The sequence below is a fragment of the Odontomachus brunneus genome, unplaced genomic scaffold (genome assembly GCF_010583005.1).
Source record: "Odontomachus brunneus isolate Ranch 3 - 2012 unplaced genomic scaffold, Obru_v1 Obru_scaffold_058, whole genome shotgun sequence".
NCBI lineage: Eukaryota > Metazoa > Arthropoda > Insecta > Hymenoptera > Formicidae > Odontomachus > Odontomachus brunneus.
This window is the reverse complement of record NW_022639508.1, coordinates 1,608,980-1,626,975: the sequence shown is the minus strand read 5'-3', so window position 1 is coordinate 1,626,975 and position 17,996 is coordinate 1,608,980. Positions and strand designations below refer to the sequence as shown.

The window sequence follows — 17,996 nt, the reverse complement described above, 5'->3', positions numbered from 1 at the left end:
GAAGGAGAGAGAATTCGACAATACCTGCTGACGCTTCACGCAATTTTTGCGCGCCAACCACGTCGTTTCGTATCTCGAACGTTGGGGTGAATTCCGCTTCTTCACGTACCCTCAAGAAGAGACAGACGGGGAAAAAGAAAGAGAGAGAGAGAGAGAGAGAGAGAGAGAGAGAGAGAGAGAGAGAGAACCGCAACGGAAGGCGTCGTCGTGGTGCTCGTAACTCGCCGCGCAAATAATTCATCGCGTAAATAATACAGCTCGTGTACTCTCGCCGTATCTTCGGCTGAATATATTATACAATGTAATATTCAAGACCATAAAGAATGAGGAAGATACTTAATAAAAATCAATAAGACAAGGATGCATTATCTCGTTGAAAACTTGAAAGAGGGAAAGAGAGAAGAAAAGAAAGAGAAATACGAGGTTTTCCTCGACTATTCTTTAACGTAACGCCGTAGAATCGTACTTGCGTACTTTCAGCAACTTTCCGACCACTCTTTCTTCGCGATTATGTGCTGACGATATAATTACACGTTCCCTTAGATAGCGAATGAGATTGTCGAGCCGTGTTTCCTCGATTGTGGCCCAGGAAGCTTGCGACGAGGCAATACGACGTCGTCAAATTACCACTTCGGTAACGATATAAATTGCTCCAGCGTAACGTCACACACGCGAGGTCGTTGCACCATCTTTACACGCTTATATGTGTAAATCCAATTTTGCCCAGCAACCCCCTTAACAGACTCCGACGTAACGTGCAATCGAATTCCGCTCTTCGTCAAATTATTGTTTCCCTCGACGACATTTCCCTTCGTAATTCAATTCCGTTCGCGTCGATATAAGAATCCGATTGTCTGCGGAAATCGCACGCTCCCCTCAATCTCGCCTCAATCGCGTCAACCTCGATTTAATATACCTTTGAATATTGGCAGACAAAATTGATAATTAAGGAATACAATTTAAGAGTTCATAAGATCTTCGCAATCACATACACTGCATATTATACAAAAAAGAAACATATCTAGTTTGAAAAATGTACCAGTTGTGTCATAATTGACGATCACACACTGAGAGAAAATATCGAAAATAATATTTATTCGATGAATACTAATAATTTATTCACTTAAACCTCTCAATTCTTTTATTTAAATTGAACAAACAATTGCTGTCATGAAATGTTATACAGACAAGAACATTCTTGTTTCGAAATTATTTTTATTATTTATAAATTTATTATTTATTATTTATAAATTAATAACGTTTTATGAAAGGTTAATATGAGCCTTCGCATAACAATTTGCCAGAATAGACAATTATTATTGCCAAAAACGAAACTTTCCCTCGAATCACACTGGTGATCGATTCGTCATCGACCGAAAAATCTCGGTCGGCTTACGTGTCCACGCGACCTGGGGATCATCTTCGGGAATGGCTTCCCCCGGTCTGGGGCTCCGGTAATCTTATATTCAGCAGGAATTTCAGGTCGCCGATGAATCTCGCGTCACGCGTCGACACGAGTCCTGTAATCGGATTATGTCGTCTCGCGTTACCTTAAATCCATCCGCAATTAATACGTCCACCATCTCGTTGGTAACGCGATACCTCCCCGATAAATCTGCCCGTTTCATGCATATATTGCCGGTGCATCGGACCGAGGCGCGGTAGCCGGAGCGACATGACGTGTCATCAAAATACCGTCACCGGGTAAGCCGCGTCAGGTGGAGGAGAGGATGGCGAAAGCGTAAAGCGCGACGCGACCGTATTTTATTCGCGTCGTATCGCCGGATACCAACCGGCGGAAGTACACGTTCATTCGATCGCGAACTTTGAGAAATCGGCGCCGCGAGCACTCGGCATTCTCAACTTGTCGCACGCGCGATTACGGGATATTAATTCGCGATACTAATATACACGAGAGGAATTCTCTCCGAAGCGAGGACTCGTTTTAGATGAGAGCATGATGACCGATCCGAACCCGTCGTCTTCTGGATTGCATTCCCGAATCCGTGGCTGTAATTCCAGCGTTATTACGAGATTGTAAAATTCGTGTCTTATCTGCGGAGGGAAAGCCGGCCGGATTTGTCAGATTTGTTCTGCTTCTCAAACGCCTCATTAACTATCGTGTAAGATCACGTCGGAGATAATTTGTAATAACTTTCTTCTCGTTTTTCTCTCTTTAGTCAACGTGAAAATATCCCAAGCTGGAGCCTATTAGCGAGCACCGGCCAACGAGTCTGTCGAGTCAATTGAACATCTAATTAATATTTCTGCTCAGGTGTATTTTATATTGTTGCGGTTTTCCCACCTGTGTATTATGTTATAAGCGAGCTAGGTCGCGCAAAACACGCTCGATGTGGAGCGAGTATTTGAAACGAAAGAATCTTATACCTGTCGAGGGAGAGACATATTCTCCGGGCGCTTTTTTACAAGCGCGCAGTTTCCCTAAGAAAGGTAGCAATAAGCGCCTGATTTAATGACATATCTCGTGCGCGTTTATTGCGTAACGTTTTACCGCGCGGCCGATGATAACACGTTATACGCCGGCTCTTATCCGCGGTGACATTTAATTGATTCGTTTATCTAATTATTCTAAGCATACCTGGAATGAATAATACAGGGCGCTAGCATGGTTTAATTGGATATCGCGTGCACCGGTTCTCCGTGACGCCAGCCCGATCGCGCCGTTGGAATGTGTAATTTCATTGCAACGCGGCTCAGAATAATTAGTCATGTGTGTTTTCGTACCGCATATAAAATAGAGCGCCGCTGTTTGTCGATAAATATAAGGGGCTGTTAAAGGCTAAATAAGACGCGCGGCAGTGTGCGGTTACGTTACTTTATTAGCAAATTGTACAATCCTTTAATCCGCTGGGTGTTAGCTAATGCTGATAGTCGTACATCCGCTCTTTCCACTTCTACATTTCCTACGAACATAAATCGCCTGAAACGTCTAGCCGATGCATTTCTTGCTGGTACACGTTCAACGCGCCGTCTACTGTACTGTAATAAGCGCCACGAGCACTTTCGTTATCTTTCGTTACTTCACTCAACTCGTCAAACAAGATCAGGCGCGGGTGACAATTGCGTGCGTAAATCATTGTTACGGGTGTGCTGCACCCGCAGAAGTGAAAAAGAGAGATACACTAGGAAAAAATATTTAAAAATTTCTTTGTGAGATATAAAGTTTATTCATAGAAATAAAATTTATTTCTGAAAAATAAATTTTATTTAATATATATGTTTTATCAAATAAAATTTATTTTTCAGAAATAAATTTTCAAATATTTTCTTCTTTATGAAAAAAATTTCATTCACAGAAATAAATTTTATTTCACAGAGAAAAATTAATTTTATTTTGTAGAAATAAACTTTATATCCCACAAATAAATTTCCAAGTATTTTTTCTCACAAAAATAAACTTTATATCTTATAAGTAAATTTTTAAGTATTTTTTTCACGATGTAAAGAGAATCGGGGCTTCTAGTGACAAGCGTTTCATCGACGGTTTAGTTCTTCGGAGCTCGCCGGCCCTGAAGAACGAGCCTGGATGACGCGAACACTTGGAACCTTAACGGCTTCGGGAACCGGCCGTCCGGTAAATTTTCTTGCGCTCCTCTCGGTGCACCCCATTTACGGACCTGGCGAGTTAGCGTGCAATGCCAATTTATTAGTGGTGCCCCTTAGCCTCGGTCAAGAAGGAGGTCCCTTGGTCCCGCGTTGCACCCATAAAGGGGTGCCAGGGCTGCTTCGTGAGAATTCTTCACGACGTTGCGGCCGCTGCACTTTTGTTCGCTCACCAACTGCTAACTCTTTGTTCAAGACGTTTATAACACGCGTTAACCTCCCGCGCTCGCGCGGAATCTCCGATGCATCCTCGGTGCATCCTCGCGACCTGCATCCCGCAACGCGACCGCGGCGTACATGCGCGATCCGCTATCTTCTTTACGGTAACAGGACGACAGGATACATCGACAGCCGTTCGGATGTAAAGTAAAAAGTACCATGCCTGGGCGCTGATAACACTAATATTTAACTCTGAACATTCTTATTGTTTTGCTTTTTATAAATGTGAATATTTCAGCTTTTAACATAGCATATACATTGAGTACACATATATATTCTATATTGAGAGTTCAAATATACGTATTCAAAGGCCAAACCAATAAGAATCTGCAGGGTTAATATCATTAGTGTCTAGACATTGGTACTTTTACCTTAGAGTTCAGCAGTAAGTCAACGGTGATTGGGACCGCGACTTTCACCTGCTCGTTGTCGCTGGTCCTCCTTCGACATTAACGCGACCTACTGCGATATCCTAGCTCGCTCATTGTCCGGCGAGCGTGAAACTGTCAAACGCGACTGTAAACGCGTCATCAGCGGGGGTGTCGCGCTTCTCGAGATTCTGTCACGGATAAAACGGCTACGCGGCGCGAGAGATCTGTTCGCGATATCGGCTCTCCGCGGTCTCTTCTGCCGCCGCCGTTTCTTCCTTTTGCCACGGAGGTGTGAAAGATGCACAGAGACTCCTTTTGCGCTCGATGACACCCTGCTTCGCTCTAAATCCGCGAGTCAATGATACGCGTGAAGTTTGTCAGTAAATTAAATAGCTTGAAGACGTTATCCGGCTTAACCACTTTCGAGCGAGTCTCGATCGACCTTGATCCGCGTCGCCGTGCGTCGAGTCGCGGTCCAGAGAGAGGACATCGATCCGGCTATTATCGACTTTCTTCATCGATGCGTCAGCTATAAAGCCATTTCTGCCACCCGATGTTAGTGCCAAGCGCATCCTTACAAGGCTGCGGACGCGTTTGAGACTCGGGAGGAAGACCGGCTGCGTCGCCCGGATCGTGGGAGCCGTCGTCACGTGGCCGATGTCTCGAGAATTCCCGGCTGCTGCGGTCTCCGCCGAGAGTTTACGGTGGCAAAACACAGTCGCGCTTCTCGGATACCGTGCGCGATATCGAGCGCGACCACTTTTCATTTTCGCGGAAGAAATGGCGCTGCGCCTAAAACGGCGAAGCAGACCTAGAGCTAGCTCCCGTGTACAGCTGGGTTTATGGCATGGAGTACGGGAGCGGAATCTCAAGTAGCACGATCTCTGTGATTTACCGATGAAAAGAGACGAACTCCCGGCAACGTGTGTCTATCGGAAGTTCGAGGCGGGGTGCGTCAAGTGCTCAGACCCTTGACACGCCTTCTAAAGCCACCCGATCCCGACTGCTATTTACGCGCGTTAACTCGGTAACGAATATAAACGACGCGCCTCTTGAACCAAGTGGACCGTTCTGGAACACCTTCTCCACGCGACCCACGAAATATCAACAGACTCTCACACGATAATGCCATGTCCTATTCTCTCAAAGTGAGTCGGTAAAAATGCTTCTGACTGAGTCAGTAAAAGGAGTATTTCACCAGTAATCAGTGAATAATCCTTGATTTCCAACCAAAACACTCCCACTTTACTGCTCCATTTTATATCTCACTGATCTTGCGGAAATTCATTTGTACACTTGTAATTTGTCCGATTTTTCGGAGAATCGCAAGATTGACACGTAGTTCCGCTCTCGTACTCTTCCCTCCAGATCTAACTTTTAGTTAGATTAGCATTTGTTCTTCTTCTTTAAAGATAATCCAGCGACATTCATTGTGTGTAGCAGTCGAGCACATAATCGTCCCGTCGTTTGAACGAACTTCACCCTCTGTCAATAATTCTGTCGTGTGCCGGCGATAAACTCCGAGTTCCTCGTGTACATCGTTCCACGAGGATACCCAACACCCTTGAGGCACCCGGCAAGAAGGTAGGCAGGCGGGTGCTAACCTTGAGCCAGTAATGCGTTCGCGGTTTACTTACGACCTACCCCATGACGAGACACGCGATGCCGATGGCGACTGGAAGCTGAAGCGGAACATGTGCGGCCAATGTAAATATTTGGCTGGTAAAAAGCGAGCAACCGCACGAGTAGAGACTGCCTCGCGTAACGCTTTCCCTTTTCCTATGCTCCTGTCATAACAATGTTGATGTGCAAATACATTCCCCTCGCGGCACGCCGCTTTACGTATGCGGTACGTGCGTTTGCGTGCACCGAACCGACTGCTCGTCGAAACGGGTATCCTCGTTAACGCTGTCCGTCGCGCGTCGACACAACGCTGCCATTCACGGATAGATAGGACGCGAGTAGGATTACACCAGGGTAAATGGAAGAAAAAGGAAAGAGATGAAAAGGAATTGAAATTTAATCGCATTAGAGAAACGAAAGGCGAATTTTGCGCGCACTTCGAGAGGGATGATTATTCTATCGACTTAGAAAGCAAAGTAGGATCTAAGATAGCAGTACTAATTCCCGGACACATATCTAATCTTGGACATTGTTATTCTTTTGATCTTTAAATACGAATATTTAACAGACTTTCAACATGGAATATATATTTTATGTTGAAAGTTCAAGTAATCGTATTTAAAGGCCAAGACAATAAGAATGTTAAGGATTGTAGGTCCGGGCATTGGTGCTTTTACTTTGCGATCTGTTTCTCGGTCTCTTTCTCTCCAGAGAAAGGCATTAACCGTGCAAATTGAGAATTACCCATCGACGTGCAACGATGCAACCTTTAGCGCCCAAAGGGTAGCCGCGATCGGTCGTCCCGCGCTCTCACACGTACGCGTCTTCGTCTACGAGGGTCGGATAATTGAAGTCGGCTACGGAACGGGCTCGAATCGGCCGTTCCGGACGAAGTCCTTAGAAGGAAACGCAGCCGGTATCGCGGACATGCGATCTGTCTTTATGGTCCGAAAGTGGGCGTCGGTCCGGTCTCACAATGCCGGCGTAACGACGACACAACGAGTACAACGACAGCGACGACAACGACAAAGACGCGACCCGACACGACGGCAGGATGAAGGACTCCCGTCTTGTTAAACTGCGGCCTCGGTGATGCGAGTGACTGCACATCCTCGCCTACGGCGACTCCTGAAACTTTTCGGGAATTCGACTGCGAAAACACGAAAAAAAAGAAATTAAAGGAACGAGAATAATTGAATTTGGTTTAATTTAATTTAATTTAATTTTAGTGGCATAATAATAATCAACGGGGGAAATATTATTAAATTCTTTAATTATGCATACGAAAGGAATATTATATTTCTTTTTCATATAAATTCTTTGCAATTTTACTATGTTTCTAATAATCCAGAACAGACTGCCGATAAAGTCTCTCTTACTGACAAGTAAACCTACCCAAAAGGTACTCCAATTTCTTTCTAATTTAGCACAAATGTAGAAGTACAAAAAATATTTAAGTCATATTTTTTTGTTTTAGCCCACTTTGAGTTTCACGGGCAGTTTATAGCTTTTTAATGTTCTCACTCCTATCATCAACAAATACAATAAAAATGCATAAGAAATAAAATTGAATACAAGATACAATTAAATAATTTTAACAAAATCGGCATAGTTGAGACACGAACCATTCTAAATTTCTTTGGCCGAGATTCCAACCGAAATATTTCAAATCTATGCTAAATTAGTTAAAAATGGTTCGAATCTTGGCCAAATCGAGAAATTATTTGTGTAAATAATTTTTTTCAACTTTTTACGTGTTTTGTTTAAACATTTTATTATTTATATAAATAATTTTACACATTTAACTTTATATTTATAATCAGTAAACCAAAAACGCCTATATCTTGTATTCAATTTTATTTCTTATGCATTTTTGTTGCACTTGTTGATAACAGAAGTAAGAATATTAAAAAGCTATAAACTGCCATGAAACTCAAAATGGGCCAAAATTAAAAAATATGACCTAAATATTTTTTGTACTCCTATATTTGTGCGAAATTAGAAAGTAACTTTTGGGTAGGTTTACTTGTGAGAAACAGCGAATTTCGTTAGAAATAGCAAATTTTTTAATAAAACATTTCAGTTCCTAAATATCATCAGCACGTATAAAATGAAAGGATAGCCAGTTATTGCAGAATATCGATCTGTTCCTCGGTTACAAAATTCTATAGCAATTTTTGTTAGGAAATTCTTTCCGTGTGATGGAATGAAAAACGTCTGACATTTATATTAGCAGAGTCAGCCAACTGAATGTTTCGCGACTTTCTACATAGTTTGCAAATGCGGGAGTGGTATCCACGATCAAACCGCGCGTCTGGACGGTAAAAGTGCACAACGACATGCGCAGCAACGAATTCGCGACAAAAGCGTGCCGTGCGAAAGTACGCGAGGATATTTATCGCAGGTACTTATCTAAAGTACCGCGTAACGTTATGCGTTTTGTAGAGATAATAGCGTATGATACCACACACGTGTGTGGTATCATTCACGTGTAGCCAACGCTTAACGGAGCGTCGTATAGTGTAATGCTCGCCTACGAGAATGGAATAGCTCGCCAACGCTCACTCGTCGTGCGCGTTGCGTTTGCGATTTGTTACGGCGGGATTTCAAAATTCGTATTTGCGCCATTTACGTTCGCCATCGCAAACAGATCGTCGGCAAGCTCTCTGTGTCTCGCACTGTTGCATTGTACGCATTTTGCACGTGGAATACTCGACTGCCGCCCCGCGGATAGTACACTGAAAAAAGAATAGCAATTTGTAACTATAATCACACGCAGAGAAGTAATTACTATAAATTGTACTCAAGAAAACAATCTTTTTGTTAAATTCTACTATAATGTTAGTGATAGACTTATGTGTGTACGTTGCTATTATCATTTTACTACAAAAATATAGTTGGGCCAGAAGTAACTACAATTTTAGTTAGACTAATTATTTTTTCTCTCAATGTAGAGCAAAATACCCAATTACTGACATCCCTTTAGTCATTGACACTCTAGGAAAAACCTGGTTTTCCATGCAACCAGCATTGCAGTTGAACTTCTTACCTGTGCTGTACGATCTCAACAGAGAACTTTACAACTGAACAACCGCCTGTTGCTTGCAAGAAAAACCAGTTCCTCTACGGAGAGAATATTAGTCTCTTTTTATTTCAATTCTTTTCGAGTCTGCTAGGTTTTTAATAGTCCAGGAATGAACTATCTGTAAGACATAAACTGGTCCATCTTACTAAATAACATCCTAAAAATATAACAGATTTTTTAATAGCACGTTTCAATTCCTAAAGTACAAATAGCACATGTGAAATAAAAAGATAGTCAGTCAGGACAGAACACTTTTATTATAAAATTCCCTTCATGTAAAGTATCAATGACTGAGGGGGATGAATAATTGGGTTTCATCTTACTTGAGCGCAGGGACAATAAAAATATAACAAAAAGCATGAAAGAAGGTGACTAATGAGGAGCAATGACCGAGTCTCGTCGTCCGCCTCGGTTCGCGCATAAAATCCTCATTGTCGTTCGCACATAGACACACACACACATCTAACATAGGTTTCAACATCCGCCTCCGAAGCGGATCTTTTTTCCGGGACGATCCGCCGAGCCCAAGAAAGAGAGGGAGAAAGATTGACAAAGCGGTGCATTACGGCGATATTGTGCTCTCCTATTCGCCGGCGCTACGGGACGCGAACGGAACGAACGTCAGGTAGTAGGTAGACGTTCCGCGCGGTAGATCCGCGGTTGCTCGGAATTAATTATCCGTCGCGGGACCCCCGTCTCAGCGGGGTTCCCCGGCGAGCCGCGGGGGAGCTGCGAATCCCCGTCATTGATCTCGCGATTTTAATCTCGGCGCGCCGCGGCGGAGAAGATGTGCGCTCTTGAATCCTTCGGCGAATTTCAACGATTCCGGAATGCGAGGAATCGGCCATCGCGATTGAACGCATGCAACGAGCAACTCTCCTCGTACTGATGTCCTCGTATCGTATGCCTGCAGGTCTACCAAGTGGAGTACGTGATAGTGAAGGCTGCGAACTCGCCCAGACCCGCCGCCTGGATTCTAGAGAGGTCCTTGGACAATGTGAACTTCCTCCCCTGGCAGTATTACGCTCCGAGCGACGAGGAATGCTGGTCGAGATATTCAACGCCGCCCGTTGGAAACAAACTCGGTTTCTTCAACGACGACGATGTCATATGCACCAGTCAGTACTCCAAACCGATCCCCATGGAGAACGGCGAGGTGAGTGTTTTCTTTTCATTCCGTGAAACTCGCAAAATGTGGTCGAACGACTCCTTCATTTTTTGCACGGGATTTCTAATAGACTTATAATTAATTGCTTATACCTCAATGCTATTTATTAATTGCTCCTTTAAATTCCTCAATCGCTCAGCAGACGAGCTCAGCAGACGTTCCTGTTTCATTTCGCGTTTCGCATCCCGTCGCTTCTTTCGGAAAATCCCGTCGACGAGGTCAAACGAACATCAGCGGAGCGTTATGTTAATGAGCCTTTTGCTGCAACGAGCAGCGGCGTTCACGTTCGCCGGCGCCCGTTCCGCTAGGATCGCAGCTAAGCGTGTCATTATCAATAATCCTTGCGAAAATGCTCGCGAGCGCGCACGGCATCATTAATTATCGTCGATTTTATATGCACGGTCGGCGCGCGGTGTGCAATCACGCGGATTAGAAGATGATTAGCGGACGCGCAGGATTTCGCCGGGATTACACCGGGCCGCGCACTCTCTTCCGGTGGATCCCGTTTTTCCGCCTCTGCCGTATCCCGCGTTTTCATTTTCTTTTTTCTCCACGAAGTCCGACGCGGGGGTCATTAATAAGCGGCGAGTCGGGGCAATCGCACTTCCTCCTCGGCGCAAAACTACGTTAATGACTGTCCCGAGGTCCGTCCGCGAGCAAATGCATTTCTTCGTAATGGAGATTTATAAGTCGCTGTCTCTCACCTCATCCGTTCCCGCGTCGCGTCGCGTTTGCTTCATTAGCCGAGTCAATCGTACTATCGATTTTTCCGTCTCGAGGACGCGCGACCAACGCGACCGTGTAATTACATCCGCGCGAGACATAATTACACGTAATCGCGTTAACGCCATGTTTTCTACGTGATGACTCTGTGATGTCGTCCTTCTCCTCCTGTTCCTTCTTCTTCAAGGATACACCTCTCCTCGTTCACGTGTCCGAGACGACGGCGACTAGTCCCACCGCAATCCTCCTTCCGCCGTTGCAGATTCCTTCTTCCTACCCCGCGTGGCCGGTTCGCGTGCAGAAGCGTAAAACTGCCAAGCCTGCTCCTCCCCCCTCTGTGTCGGGAAGGTGCGTACGCGATACTCCCTTATACGGCCACGTAGCGCCTTACATGGCCGGAATGTAGGGATCACCGTTTTTGTATCATTGATTCCTTTCCATCGTTTCTCCCTTCTCCACCACCTTCTCCTTCGTAGTCTTTCCTGCAGCCTTGCAACTTCAGCTTCCAAATGGGCGCCGTAATTCTGTATCCGAAATACCTGGGTCTTTTCTGAATCCTGACGCGCGGCTCCTGCGGTTCTTATTTCGAGATACATATCGACTGAGCGTCGAGTCGCCGGAGTCACATACGAATAATTAAAAAGCAAACTCGGCAATCAATGTGGGATTGCGTGGTATCCTAAATACAAGCGATTGTCCCTTATTAGGCACCGCGTGCACCCTCCATTTACGGAACTCGCCGCTCCCTTCTCAGCACGCAGCACCATTCGTGGATGATTTAGTCCTTCGTCGGCATCTCTCGAATTTAATGCCTCTCACCCGCCGACGCTAATTGACCGTCGCCGATTTTGTTTAACCGACACGGAGTCACGGATATTATACCGCGGATCTTTGCTGTCGGGATTCGATTAACAATCTTTCAACGATCAAACATTGTTCTTCTTTTTTATTAATAGCACGAGGAGAAGTTGCAATTTTTTTTATAGAAAAAAATTTTTTTATAGAAATATAAAAAGTATCCCATTTTAAATATCTTGTATCCTAATTTTTAATACTAATATTAATTAACCTCCATAATTACACCAATATTTTTTATAGTGTTATACAAATATATTACGCAATATATTACGTAAAATTTATAGTGTTTTAAGAGAGAACACAAACGGTGCTGCGGTCCTGTTTGCCCGAGCTCAGTTTTCGAGATATTTAGCTGGCTTGTTTAAAACGGGACACCCTATTATGTCCGAAGAAAGCGAGAATATTCGTTTGAATACAGCTTTAAAACTTGCTTTAAAACTCCTGCTGAGATAACTAAAGATAATTGACTGAATAAGAACCTTCTGCAGGAATCTGTTTCTGTAAACAAGTTTTCCGGTTCCTATTTTTTATTGTCTGGCCAGACAACGGGAAACTTATTCGATTCGTGTTACTGATTTTCTATTCTGGGGACCAGGAAAAAACTCGGTTGTAGGAGCAGAAAGATCTTCGTAGAATGTTTCAATCAATTGTTCTCAAATATAATTCTAAAATATCGTCTCTCATCGTCAAGCTTTCGTCTGATCCTTATTCAGTCACACGAGTTGAAATTTTCGTCTCGTTTCGAAATGTGGACTGTCCTCGCATTCTTCACGAAGGGCCTGTTATTATCTTACAAATCCTTCGTCGGCATCTCTCAGGACCTCAGCATCGTTTGTGTTTCCTCTTAAAACACTATAAATTTTACGTAATATATTGCGCAATATATTTGCATAACACTATAAAAAATATTAGTGTAATTAGAGAGGTTAATTAATATTAGTATTAAAAATTAGAATACAAGATATTTAAAATGGGATACTCTTTATATTTCTATCAAAAAAAATTTTTCTATAAAAAAAATTGCAACTTCTCTTCGTGCTGTTAATAAAAAAGAAGAATAACGTTTGATCGTCGAGAGATGCCGACAAGGGCCTGTTATTATCTTAAAAACCATTCAGCGGGAGACTGTCAGGACTAAGAGGAATTTTAATTGTTTATATAAAAGATCCATACGCAACTAGTGAGCGGTCGACGCGGAGCCCTGAGTCACAGCTCGACTCTGTTGGAATTCACCCAGGCCAGATACGTCCGGCTGCGTCTTCAGGGGCTTCAACGCAGCGGCGAGTCTTCCGCCGACAAAAGGCAAGCCTTTTACTCCATAAAGGAAATCAACATCGGGGGACGGTGTCTGTGCTCCGGACACGCGGCGCGATGTCGATACAGCGTGCATCACGGGGTAAGTGCGATCAACTTCCTCTCATTACCGAATGGAAAATTACATTGATTTGTGAGAGAACACACAAGTCGGTTTCTACATTCACTTGAAAAATTCCAGCAAATTGCTGGTCATTTATCTCTTCACTACATTGAGGAAAAGATATTTATTTGTGTGTTATTTTTAAAAATTTATTTGTGGAATATGAAGTTTGTTTACAGAACTTTATATCCCACAAATAAATTTCCGCAGTGTAAGATTGCGCGGAAACTCAGTTTCTCGTGAGGAAAAATCTGCGAGAGCAGTTGGGTTGCGATTACGCGATTTCCGCGACTCTGAAGTCGGTCACGCTCTCAGAAGCGGACACCAGCATTCGGCCACTCGGTAAAATAAATCCGTCGAAAGTGTCGTAAACTTGTCAGGCCTTTGTCCGCCGACACCGCTAATGGCGGGATCGGCCGTTGCCTGCTACAAAGCCACAGAAACCGTCGAGGGATTAAGGTCCCTCGCCGGCGGTAGTGGGTGCTTTCGGTGGCGCCGTTAGTTTTTTCCCTTCTTCTCTTTTCGCCACTTTCAATATGTGGCTTCTATGTGTCTGGTGTCCCTAGTTCGCGGGAATCTTTCGAGATTGAAGATGGACGGTGATGAATCACGGTTAGAATCGTGAGAATTGCTCCGCTCGCGTAACGAAGACCGACGCGAATTATATCGTTCGTGCCGTGATCGTTATGCGAGTGTCGTTATTAAAATTAGCATTCGCGTTTGTCACATTAAATTTTCCGCTTGTCATAACGGATTTCTCGCGACTCCAATCGTCGTATAGTCGTGCGAACGCGAAGTCTGCTGGGATCGCGCGCAAAACGTTTGGCGTTAAATGCGGCACCGCGAATGCGGGTCAATGGAGCGAGCACTAAATTTACGACGACAGTCGGCACGGACGGAATGAAAATGCACAAACACCGCATGTATTCTCGCAGGGCTGATTCACGTTTAATTACGAGCGCGGTACTGCAGAGTCTCTCTTGAACGCGGTACAATACCGTGAACGGCAAGACAATAGTCCCGACGCGGGTGATTAATTACTCCAGTGCCGCTATATTTCCACGTAAGCTCGGGATCTCTCCCTTTCCCTTTCTCTCCTTCCTGCAGCTGCAGAAGTCGCACAAGCGACACGGTGATTTTAAATTTTTAATTTAAATAGATTAGAAAAACCTATTCTCTTAGATTTAGACCATATAGAAAAAAATACTTAAAATTATTTAAGCTTAAATTTTAATTAAAAATTTAATTTTAAATATTTAATATCGTTTGCGTATCTTTTGGTATTTTTTTTCTATGTAGCATAAATCTAAGAACAGGTTTCTAATTTATTTAATTACTATACATTTTATATTACACATTTTTTTATTACTACACATTTAAATTTAAAATTAAACTTAAATTAACACAATTTATAATTCAAAATTTAATTTTAAGTTTAATATGGTTTGAGTATCCTTTTGTATTTTTTCTATGTGGCCTAAATTCAAGATTTTTCAGCTAGACTTTTATAAGGTATTTTTTAAGGTATTTTTATTTTAAAAGATTACGAATCTGACAGTGCATCGTTACGTTCGAAGAAAAGACATTCGTCACGCCAGTCGTGCTCTATACGCGTTCGGCTTTGGCGAACAACAATAGTTCACCGTGTCCCTTAACGATTACCAGCGCGGTAATTGCGACATCCGTGCGTTTCATTGCGAATTCTCCGCGTCGCGATCACAACATTAGAAAAAAAAACTTCTTTTGCGTTCTCTCTCTCTCTCTCTCTCTCTCTCTCTCTCACGTTCTATCTCCGTATCAGGATTATCGCTTGTTATACCATGTAAAGCAAACGATGGAATATCTTCATAACAAAGGGGCATTAATCTTGTCATTCGTGACGCAACGCCACGTCCGCGATGCAACTCTCGTATCGTTGCACCACTGTGGAATGGACATTGACCTTTGCATTAACGTTTAATATCTTGCTCGCGGTGTTTTTTCACGATGCTCGCGACTCGATACGAGACCGCGTACGCGTTCATTCAGCCTGCGCTCGTTGTTATGAATCGATCCGGGAATTGTGCGGCCATGAGTGCAACGGCAGATATAGCGAGTTGCAAAAAGTCGTGCGCGGGGGATGGAGTCTGGGCGATCTCGCGCTCACGTCTCGTGTCTGTCAATGAGAACACAGAGCGGGTCTTTGTGTCGCTATCGATACGTTACCGATACTTCGTGTCGCTTTCGCAATCACCATCACTTCCACCCACCTCATCATGTCGCTCGAGTGTATCCCAGTCGTTTACAGTTTATTTAATCTTGTCTTACAATTTTTATTTTTACATTGGAAATAATTTTTCACATTTTTTGTATTACGTTAGAAAACATTTTGAACATTTAGATATGTTAAATTTTGTCCTGAGATTTATCGAAAATTTAGTCTTTCTGCGGTTTATCTCATAGCTTCGTTGAAACTTTCATCCACGATAACATTTACTAGTTTTCCTGCGGAGGAACCCTGTGTATTACCCTTGGAATGCTTTGCTTTGCTGCAACGTCAGTACCCTTCTCTTATTAACGACTTCCACTTCCTTAAGCACATTCAAATATACGAATCAGAGAGAAGCGATCTTGACCCAAGATTTAATCGGGTTGTAGAGCTCACGATCTCGAGCGGACGTATAAAAAAGCACGTGCCTAATTTATTAATATTGAAACACTCGATTTCCATGGATCTCGTTTTCAGTCAAATTTATGCGACCCGTGGAACCATCGGTGCGTTTTTCTCTTCTCGACGGCGGGAAATATCGACCTCGCGTATCAAAGAGCAGCAGACCGTTGTCGCTGTCCCGAGGCACAGCGTGTGAAAGAGCCGGGCTTTTCATTTTTCAGCCGGGTCATCTCCGGATTCGAGAGTAACGGTCCCGGAGCATTATGGCCCAGGATGAAATACAATTCGGCCTCGTTAAACGTCGGCATGAGGCCCGGAATAATTGCAGAAAGCGGGCCTGATTACCGATCACGGCCCTGCGCGAGCACAGGGGATGGTCATTATCACCAGCAGTAAATAATACCGAGCACGTTAACGCCGACATATCGCGATTGACGACGGGGTGTGCCCCCTTCGCGTCATTCACGATAAGACCACACGCGTCGTGGTGTTTGACCTCTTCGCTCTTCCGCATCTTTCCGGCGTTCCTGTTTTGATCTCGCAGACGGCAGACGATGCGATGAAATCGACGTTCATTAATTCCACCGCGATTTATGCCCGGCCAATGCGCGCTCGTCGTTCGATTCCCTCGGACCGATTCAACCGGATAATTGCAGGGTCAGTCGGCATGATTTCGACAGCGGAATAAACGCGATACCGATCACGGTGGCCGCCGATAACGTTAACTGTATAATGTGCAAGAGAAGAAATATCGGAAAAATAAAAAATCTTTCTTCAGTGAGTGTTAAGACATATCTACTTAAGAAGACTGGACGGTCAGATAGCCTGAAAATCGTGCTTGTTTTTCACAGTTTTTTATGACAAACTGAATAAATATGCGACAGTGTTATTTTGACATATATTTATACAACATATAAAGAGAAGAAAAATATAATTTTCATGATCAAATATTCAATATAAGTGTATGGTACATGCAGTTAAAATATATTTTATTTTTCTTTTCAAGGTCGTTATTTTGTAGTAATATCTTGACTCTTGGTGGTTCAATTAAGCTGAATTTTAGGCAGAAAAGAGGGCGGCCAAATAGATGAGCGCTGTGCCTATATTCCCGGCAGTCCAATATGGGATCGATATATATATATATATCAAATTAAAGATCTCGATGAGGTGAAGACGACGAACTATGTCTCATTTTGATAAGATGCATGGGGCCCAATAAATCGGGCCCGGAAGGAAGCGAGTTTTTAAAAGTTTTTGATGCGATAAAAATGTGAAAATAGTGAGTTATGATGTAAAATAGGGTTTGTTGGAAAGCTTATGATGTTTATTATCATGTAGGAATATAGTGACATTTTTATGCGCAAAAATAACCGGAAGTCCAGGTGCTCCAATTGGAACTTTGGTACTTCCGGTGGACTTTAAGCTCAGAAAATATTTCTATTCGATTCTTCGTACTTCAAAACGTAAAATGGAGTAATTAGACACAAAAACAAATCAAAGTTACTTATTGAAGTATCAGATTGAATCAAGTTGTCTGGACAGATAATGAAATCAATTTTTGCGGCGATTTCAAGTGTTGGAAAAAGAGAAGTTCTCGTCCCCGTGTACTCTACCAAAATGAGACATAGTACGTCGTCTTCAGCTCATTGAGATCTCTAATTTGATATATATATATATCGACCCCATATTGGACTACCGGGAATATAGGCACATCTTGGCCGTCCTCTTTTCGTAAGTTTGTCGTTATCGTGTGAACCACTATAATAGAAATTGAGTAAAAATTAACAAAATTGCAAATATTTCAATGGAATATTATTAAATTTTCAGTTATTTTATAGTAAAAAAATTAATATTTCAAAATTAAATATTTTCACAAGTTTGTTAGTAGTTCACACGATAACGACAAGCTTACGGAAATTTTTTATCTGAAATTCAGCTTAATTGACCATCGAGAGTCAAGATATTACTGCAAAATGACGACCTTGAAAAAAAAACGAAATATATTTTAACTGCATGTACTATACACTTATATTGAGTATTTGATCATCAAAATTTTTCTTCTCTTTATATGTTGTATAAATACGCGTAAAATAACACTTTCGCATATTCATTCAGTTTGTCGTAAAAATTGTGAAAGAACAAGCACGATTTTCAGGCAATCTGAAAATCGTGCTTCCTGTGCCCTTAAGTCAAAATTCACTTGTTTAAATGAATTAAACAACTGCTTTCATGTACGCACAGAGAATTTTATTGGTATT

At 42.9% G+C, this 17,996-nt stretch overlaps 1 protein-coding gene across 2 annotated transcripts in view; it reads left to right on the top strand.

Annotated features, from left to right (window-relative positions):
- The window catches only part of LOC116845871 (laminin subunit alpha-1), a 169,298-nt gene that overhangs the window by 41,067 nt on the left and 110,235 nt on the right, over nt 1-17,996 (top strand). For both annotated transcript variants that reach the window (XM_032819059.1, XM_032819058.1), the window contains exons 4-5: nt 9,836-10,078; nt 12,837-13,067. In XM_032819059.1, the coding sequence (XP_032674950.1) occupies nt 9,836-10,078; nt 12,837-13,067 (474 nt within the window). The remainder of the gene's footprint in view (nt 1-9,835; nt 10,079-12,836; nt 13,068-17,996) is intronic.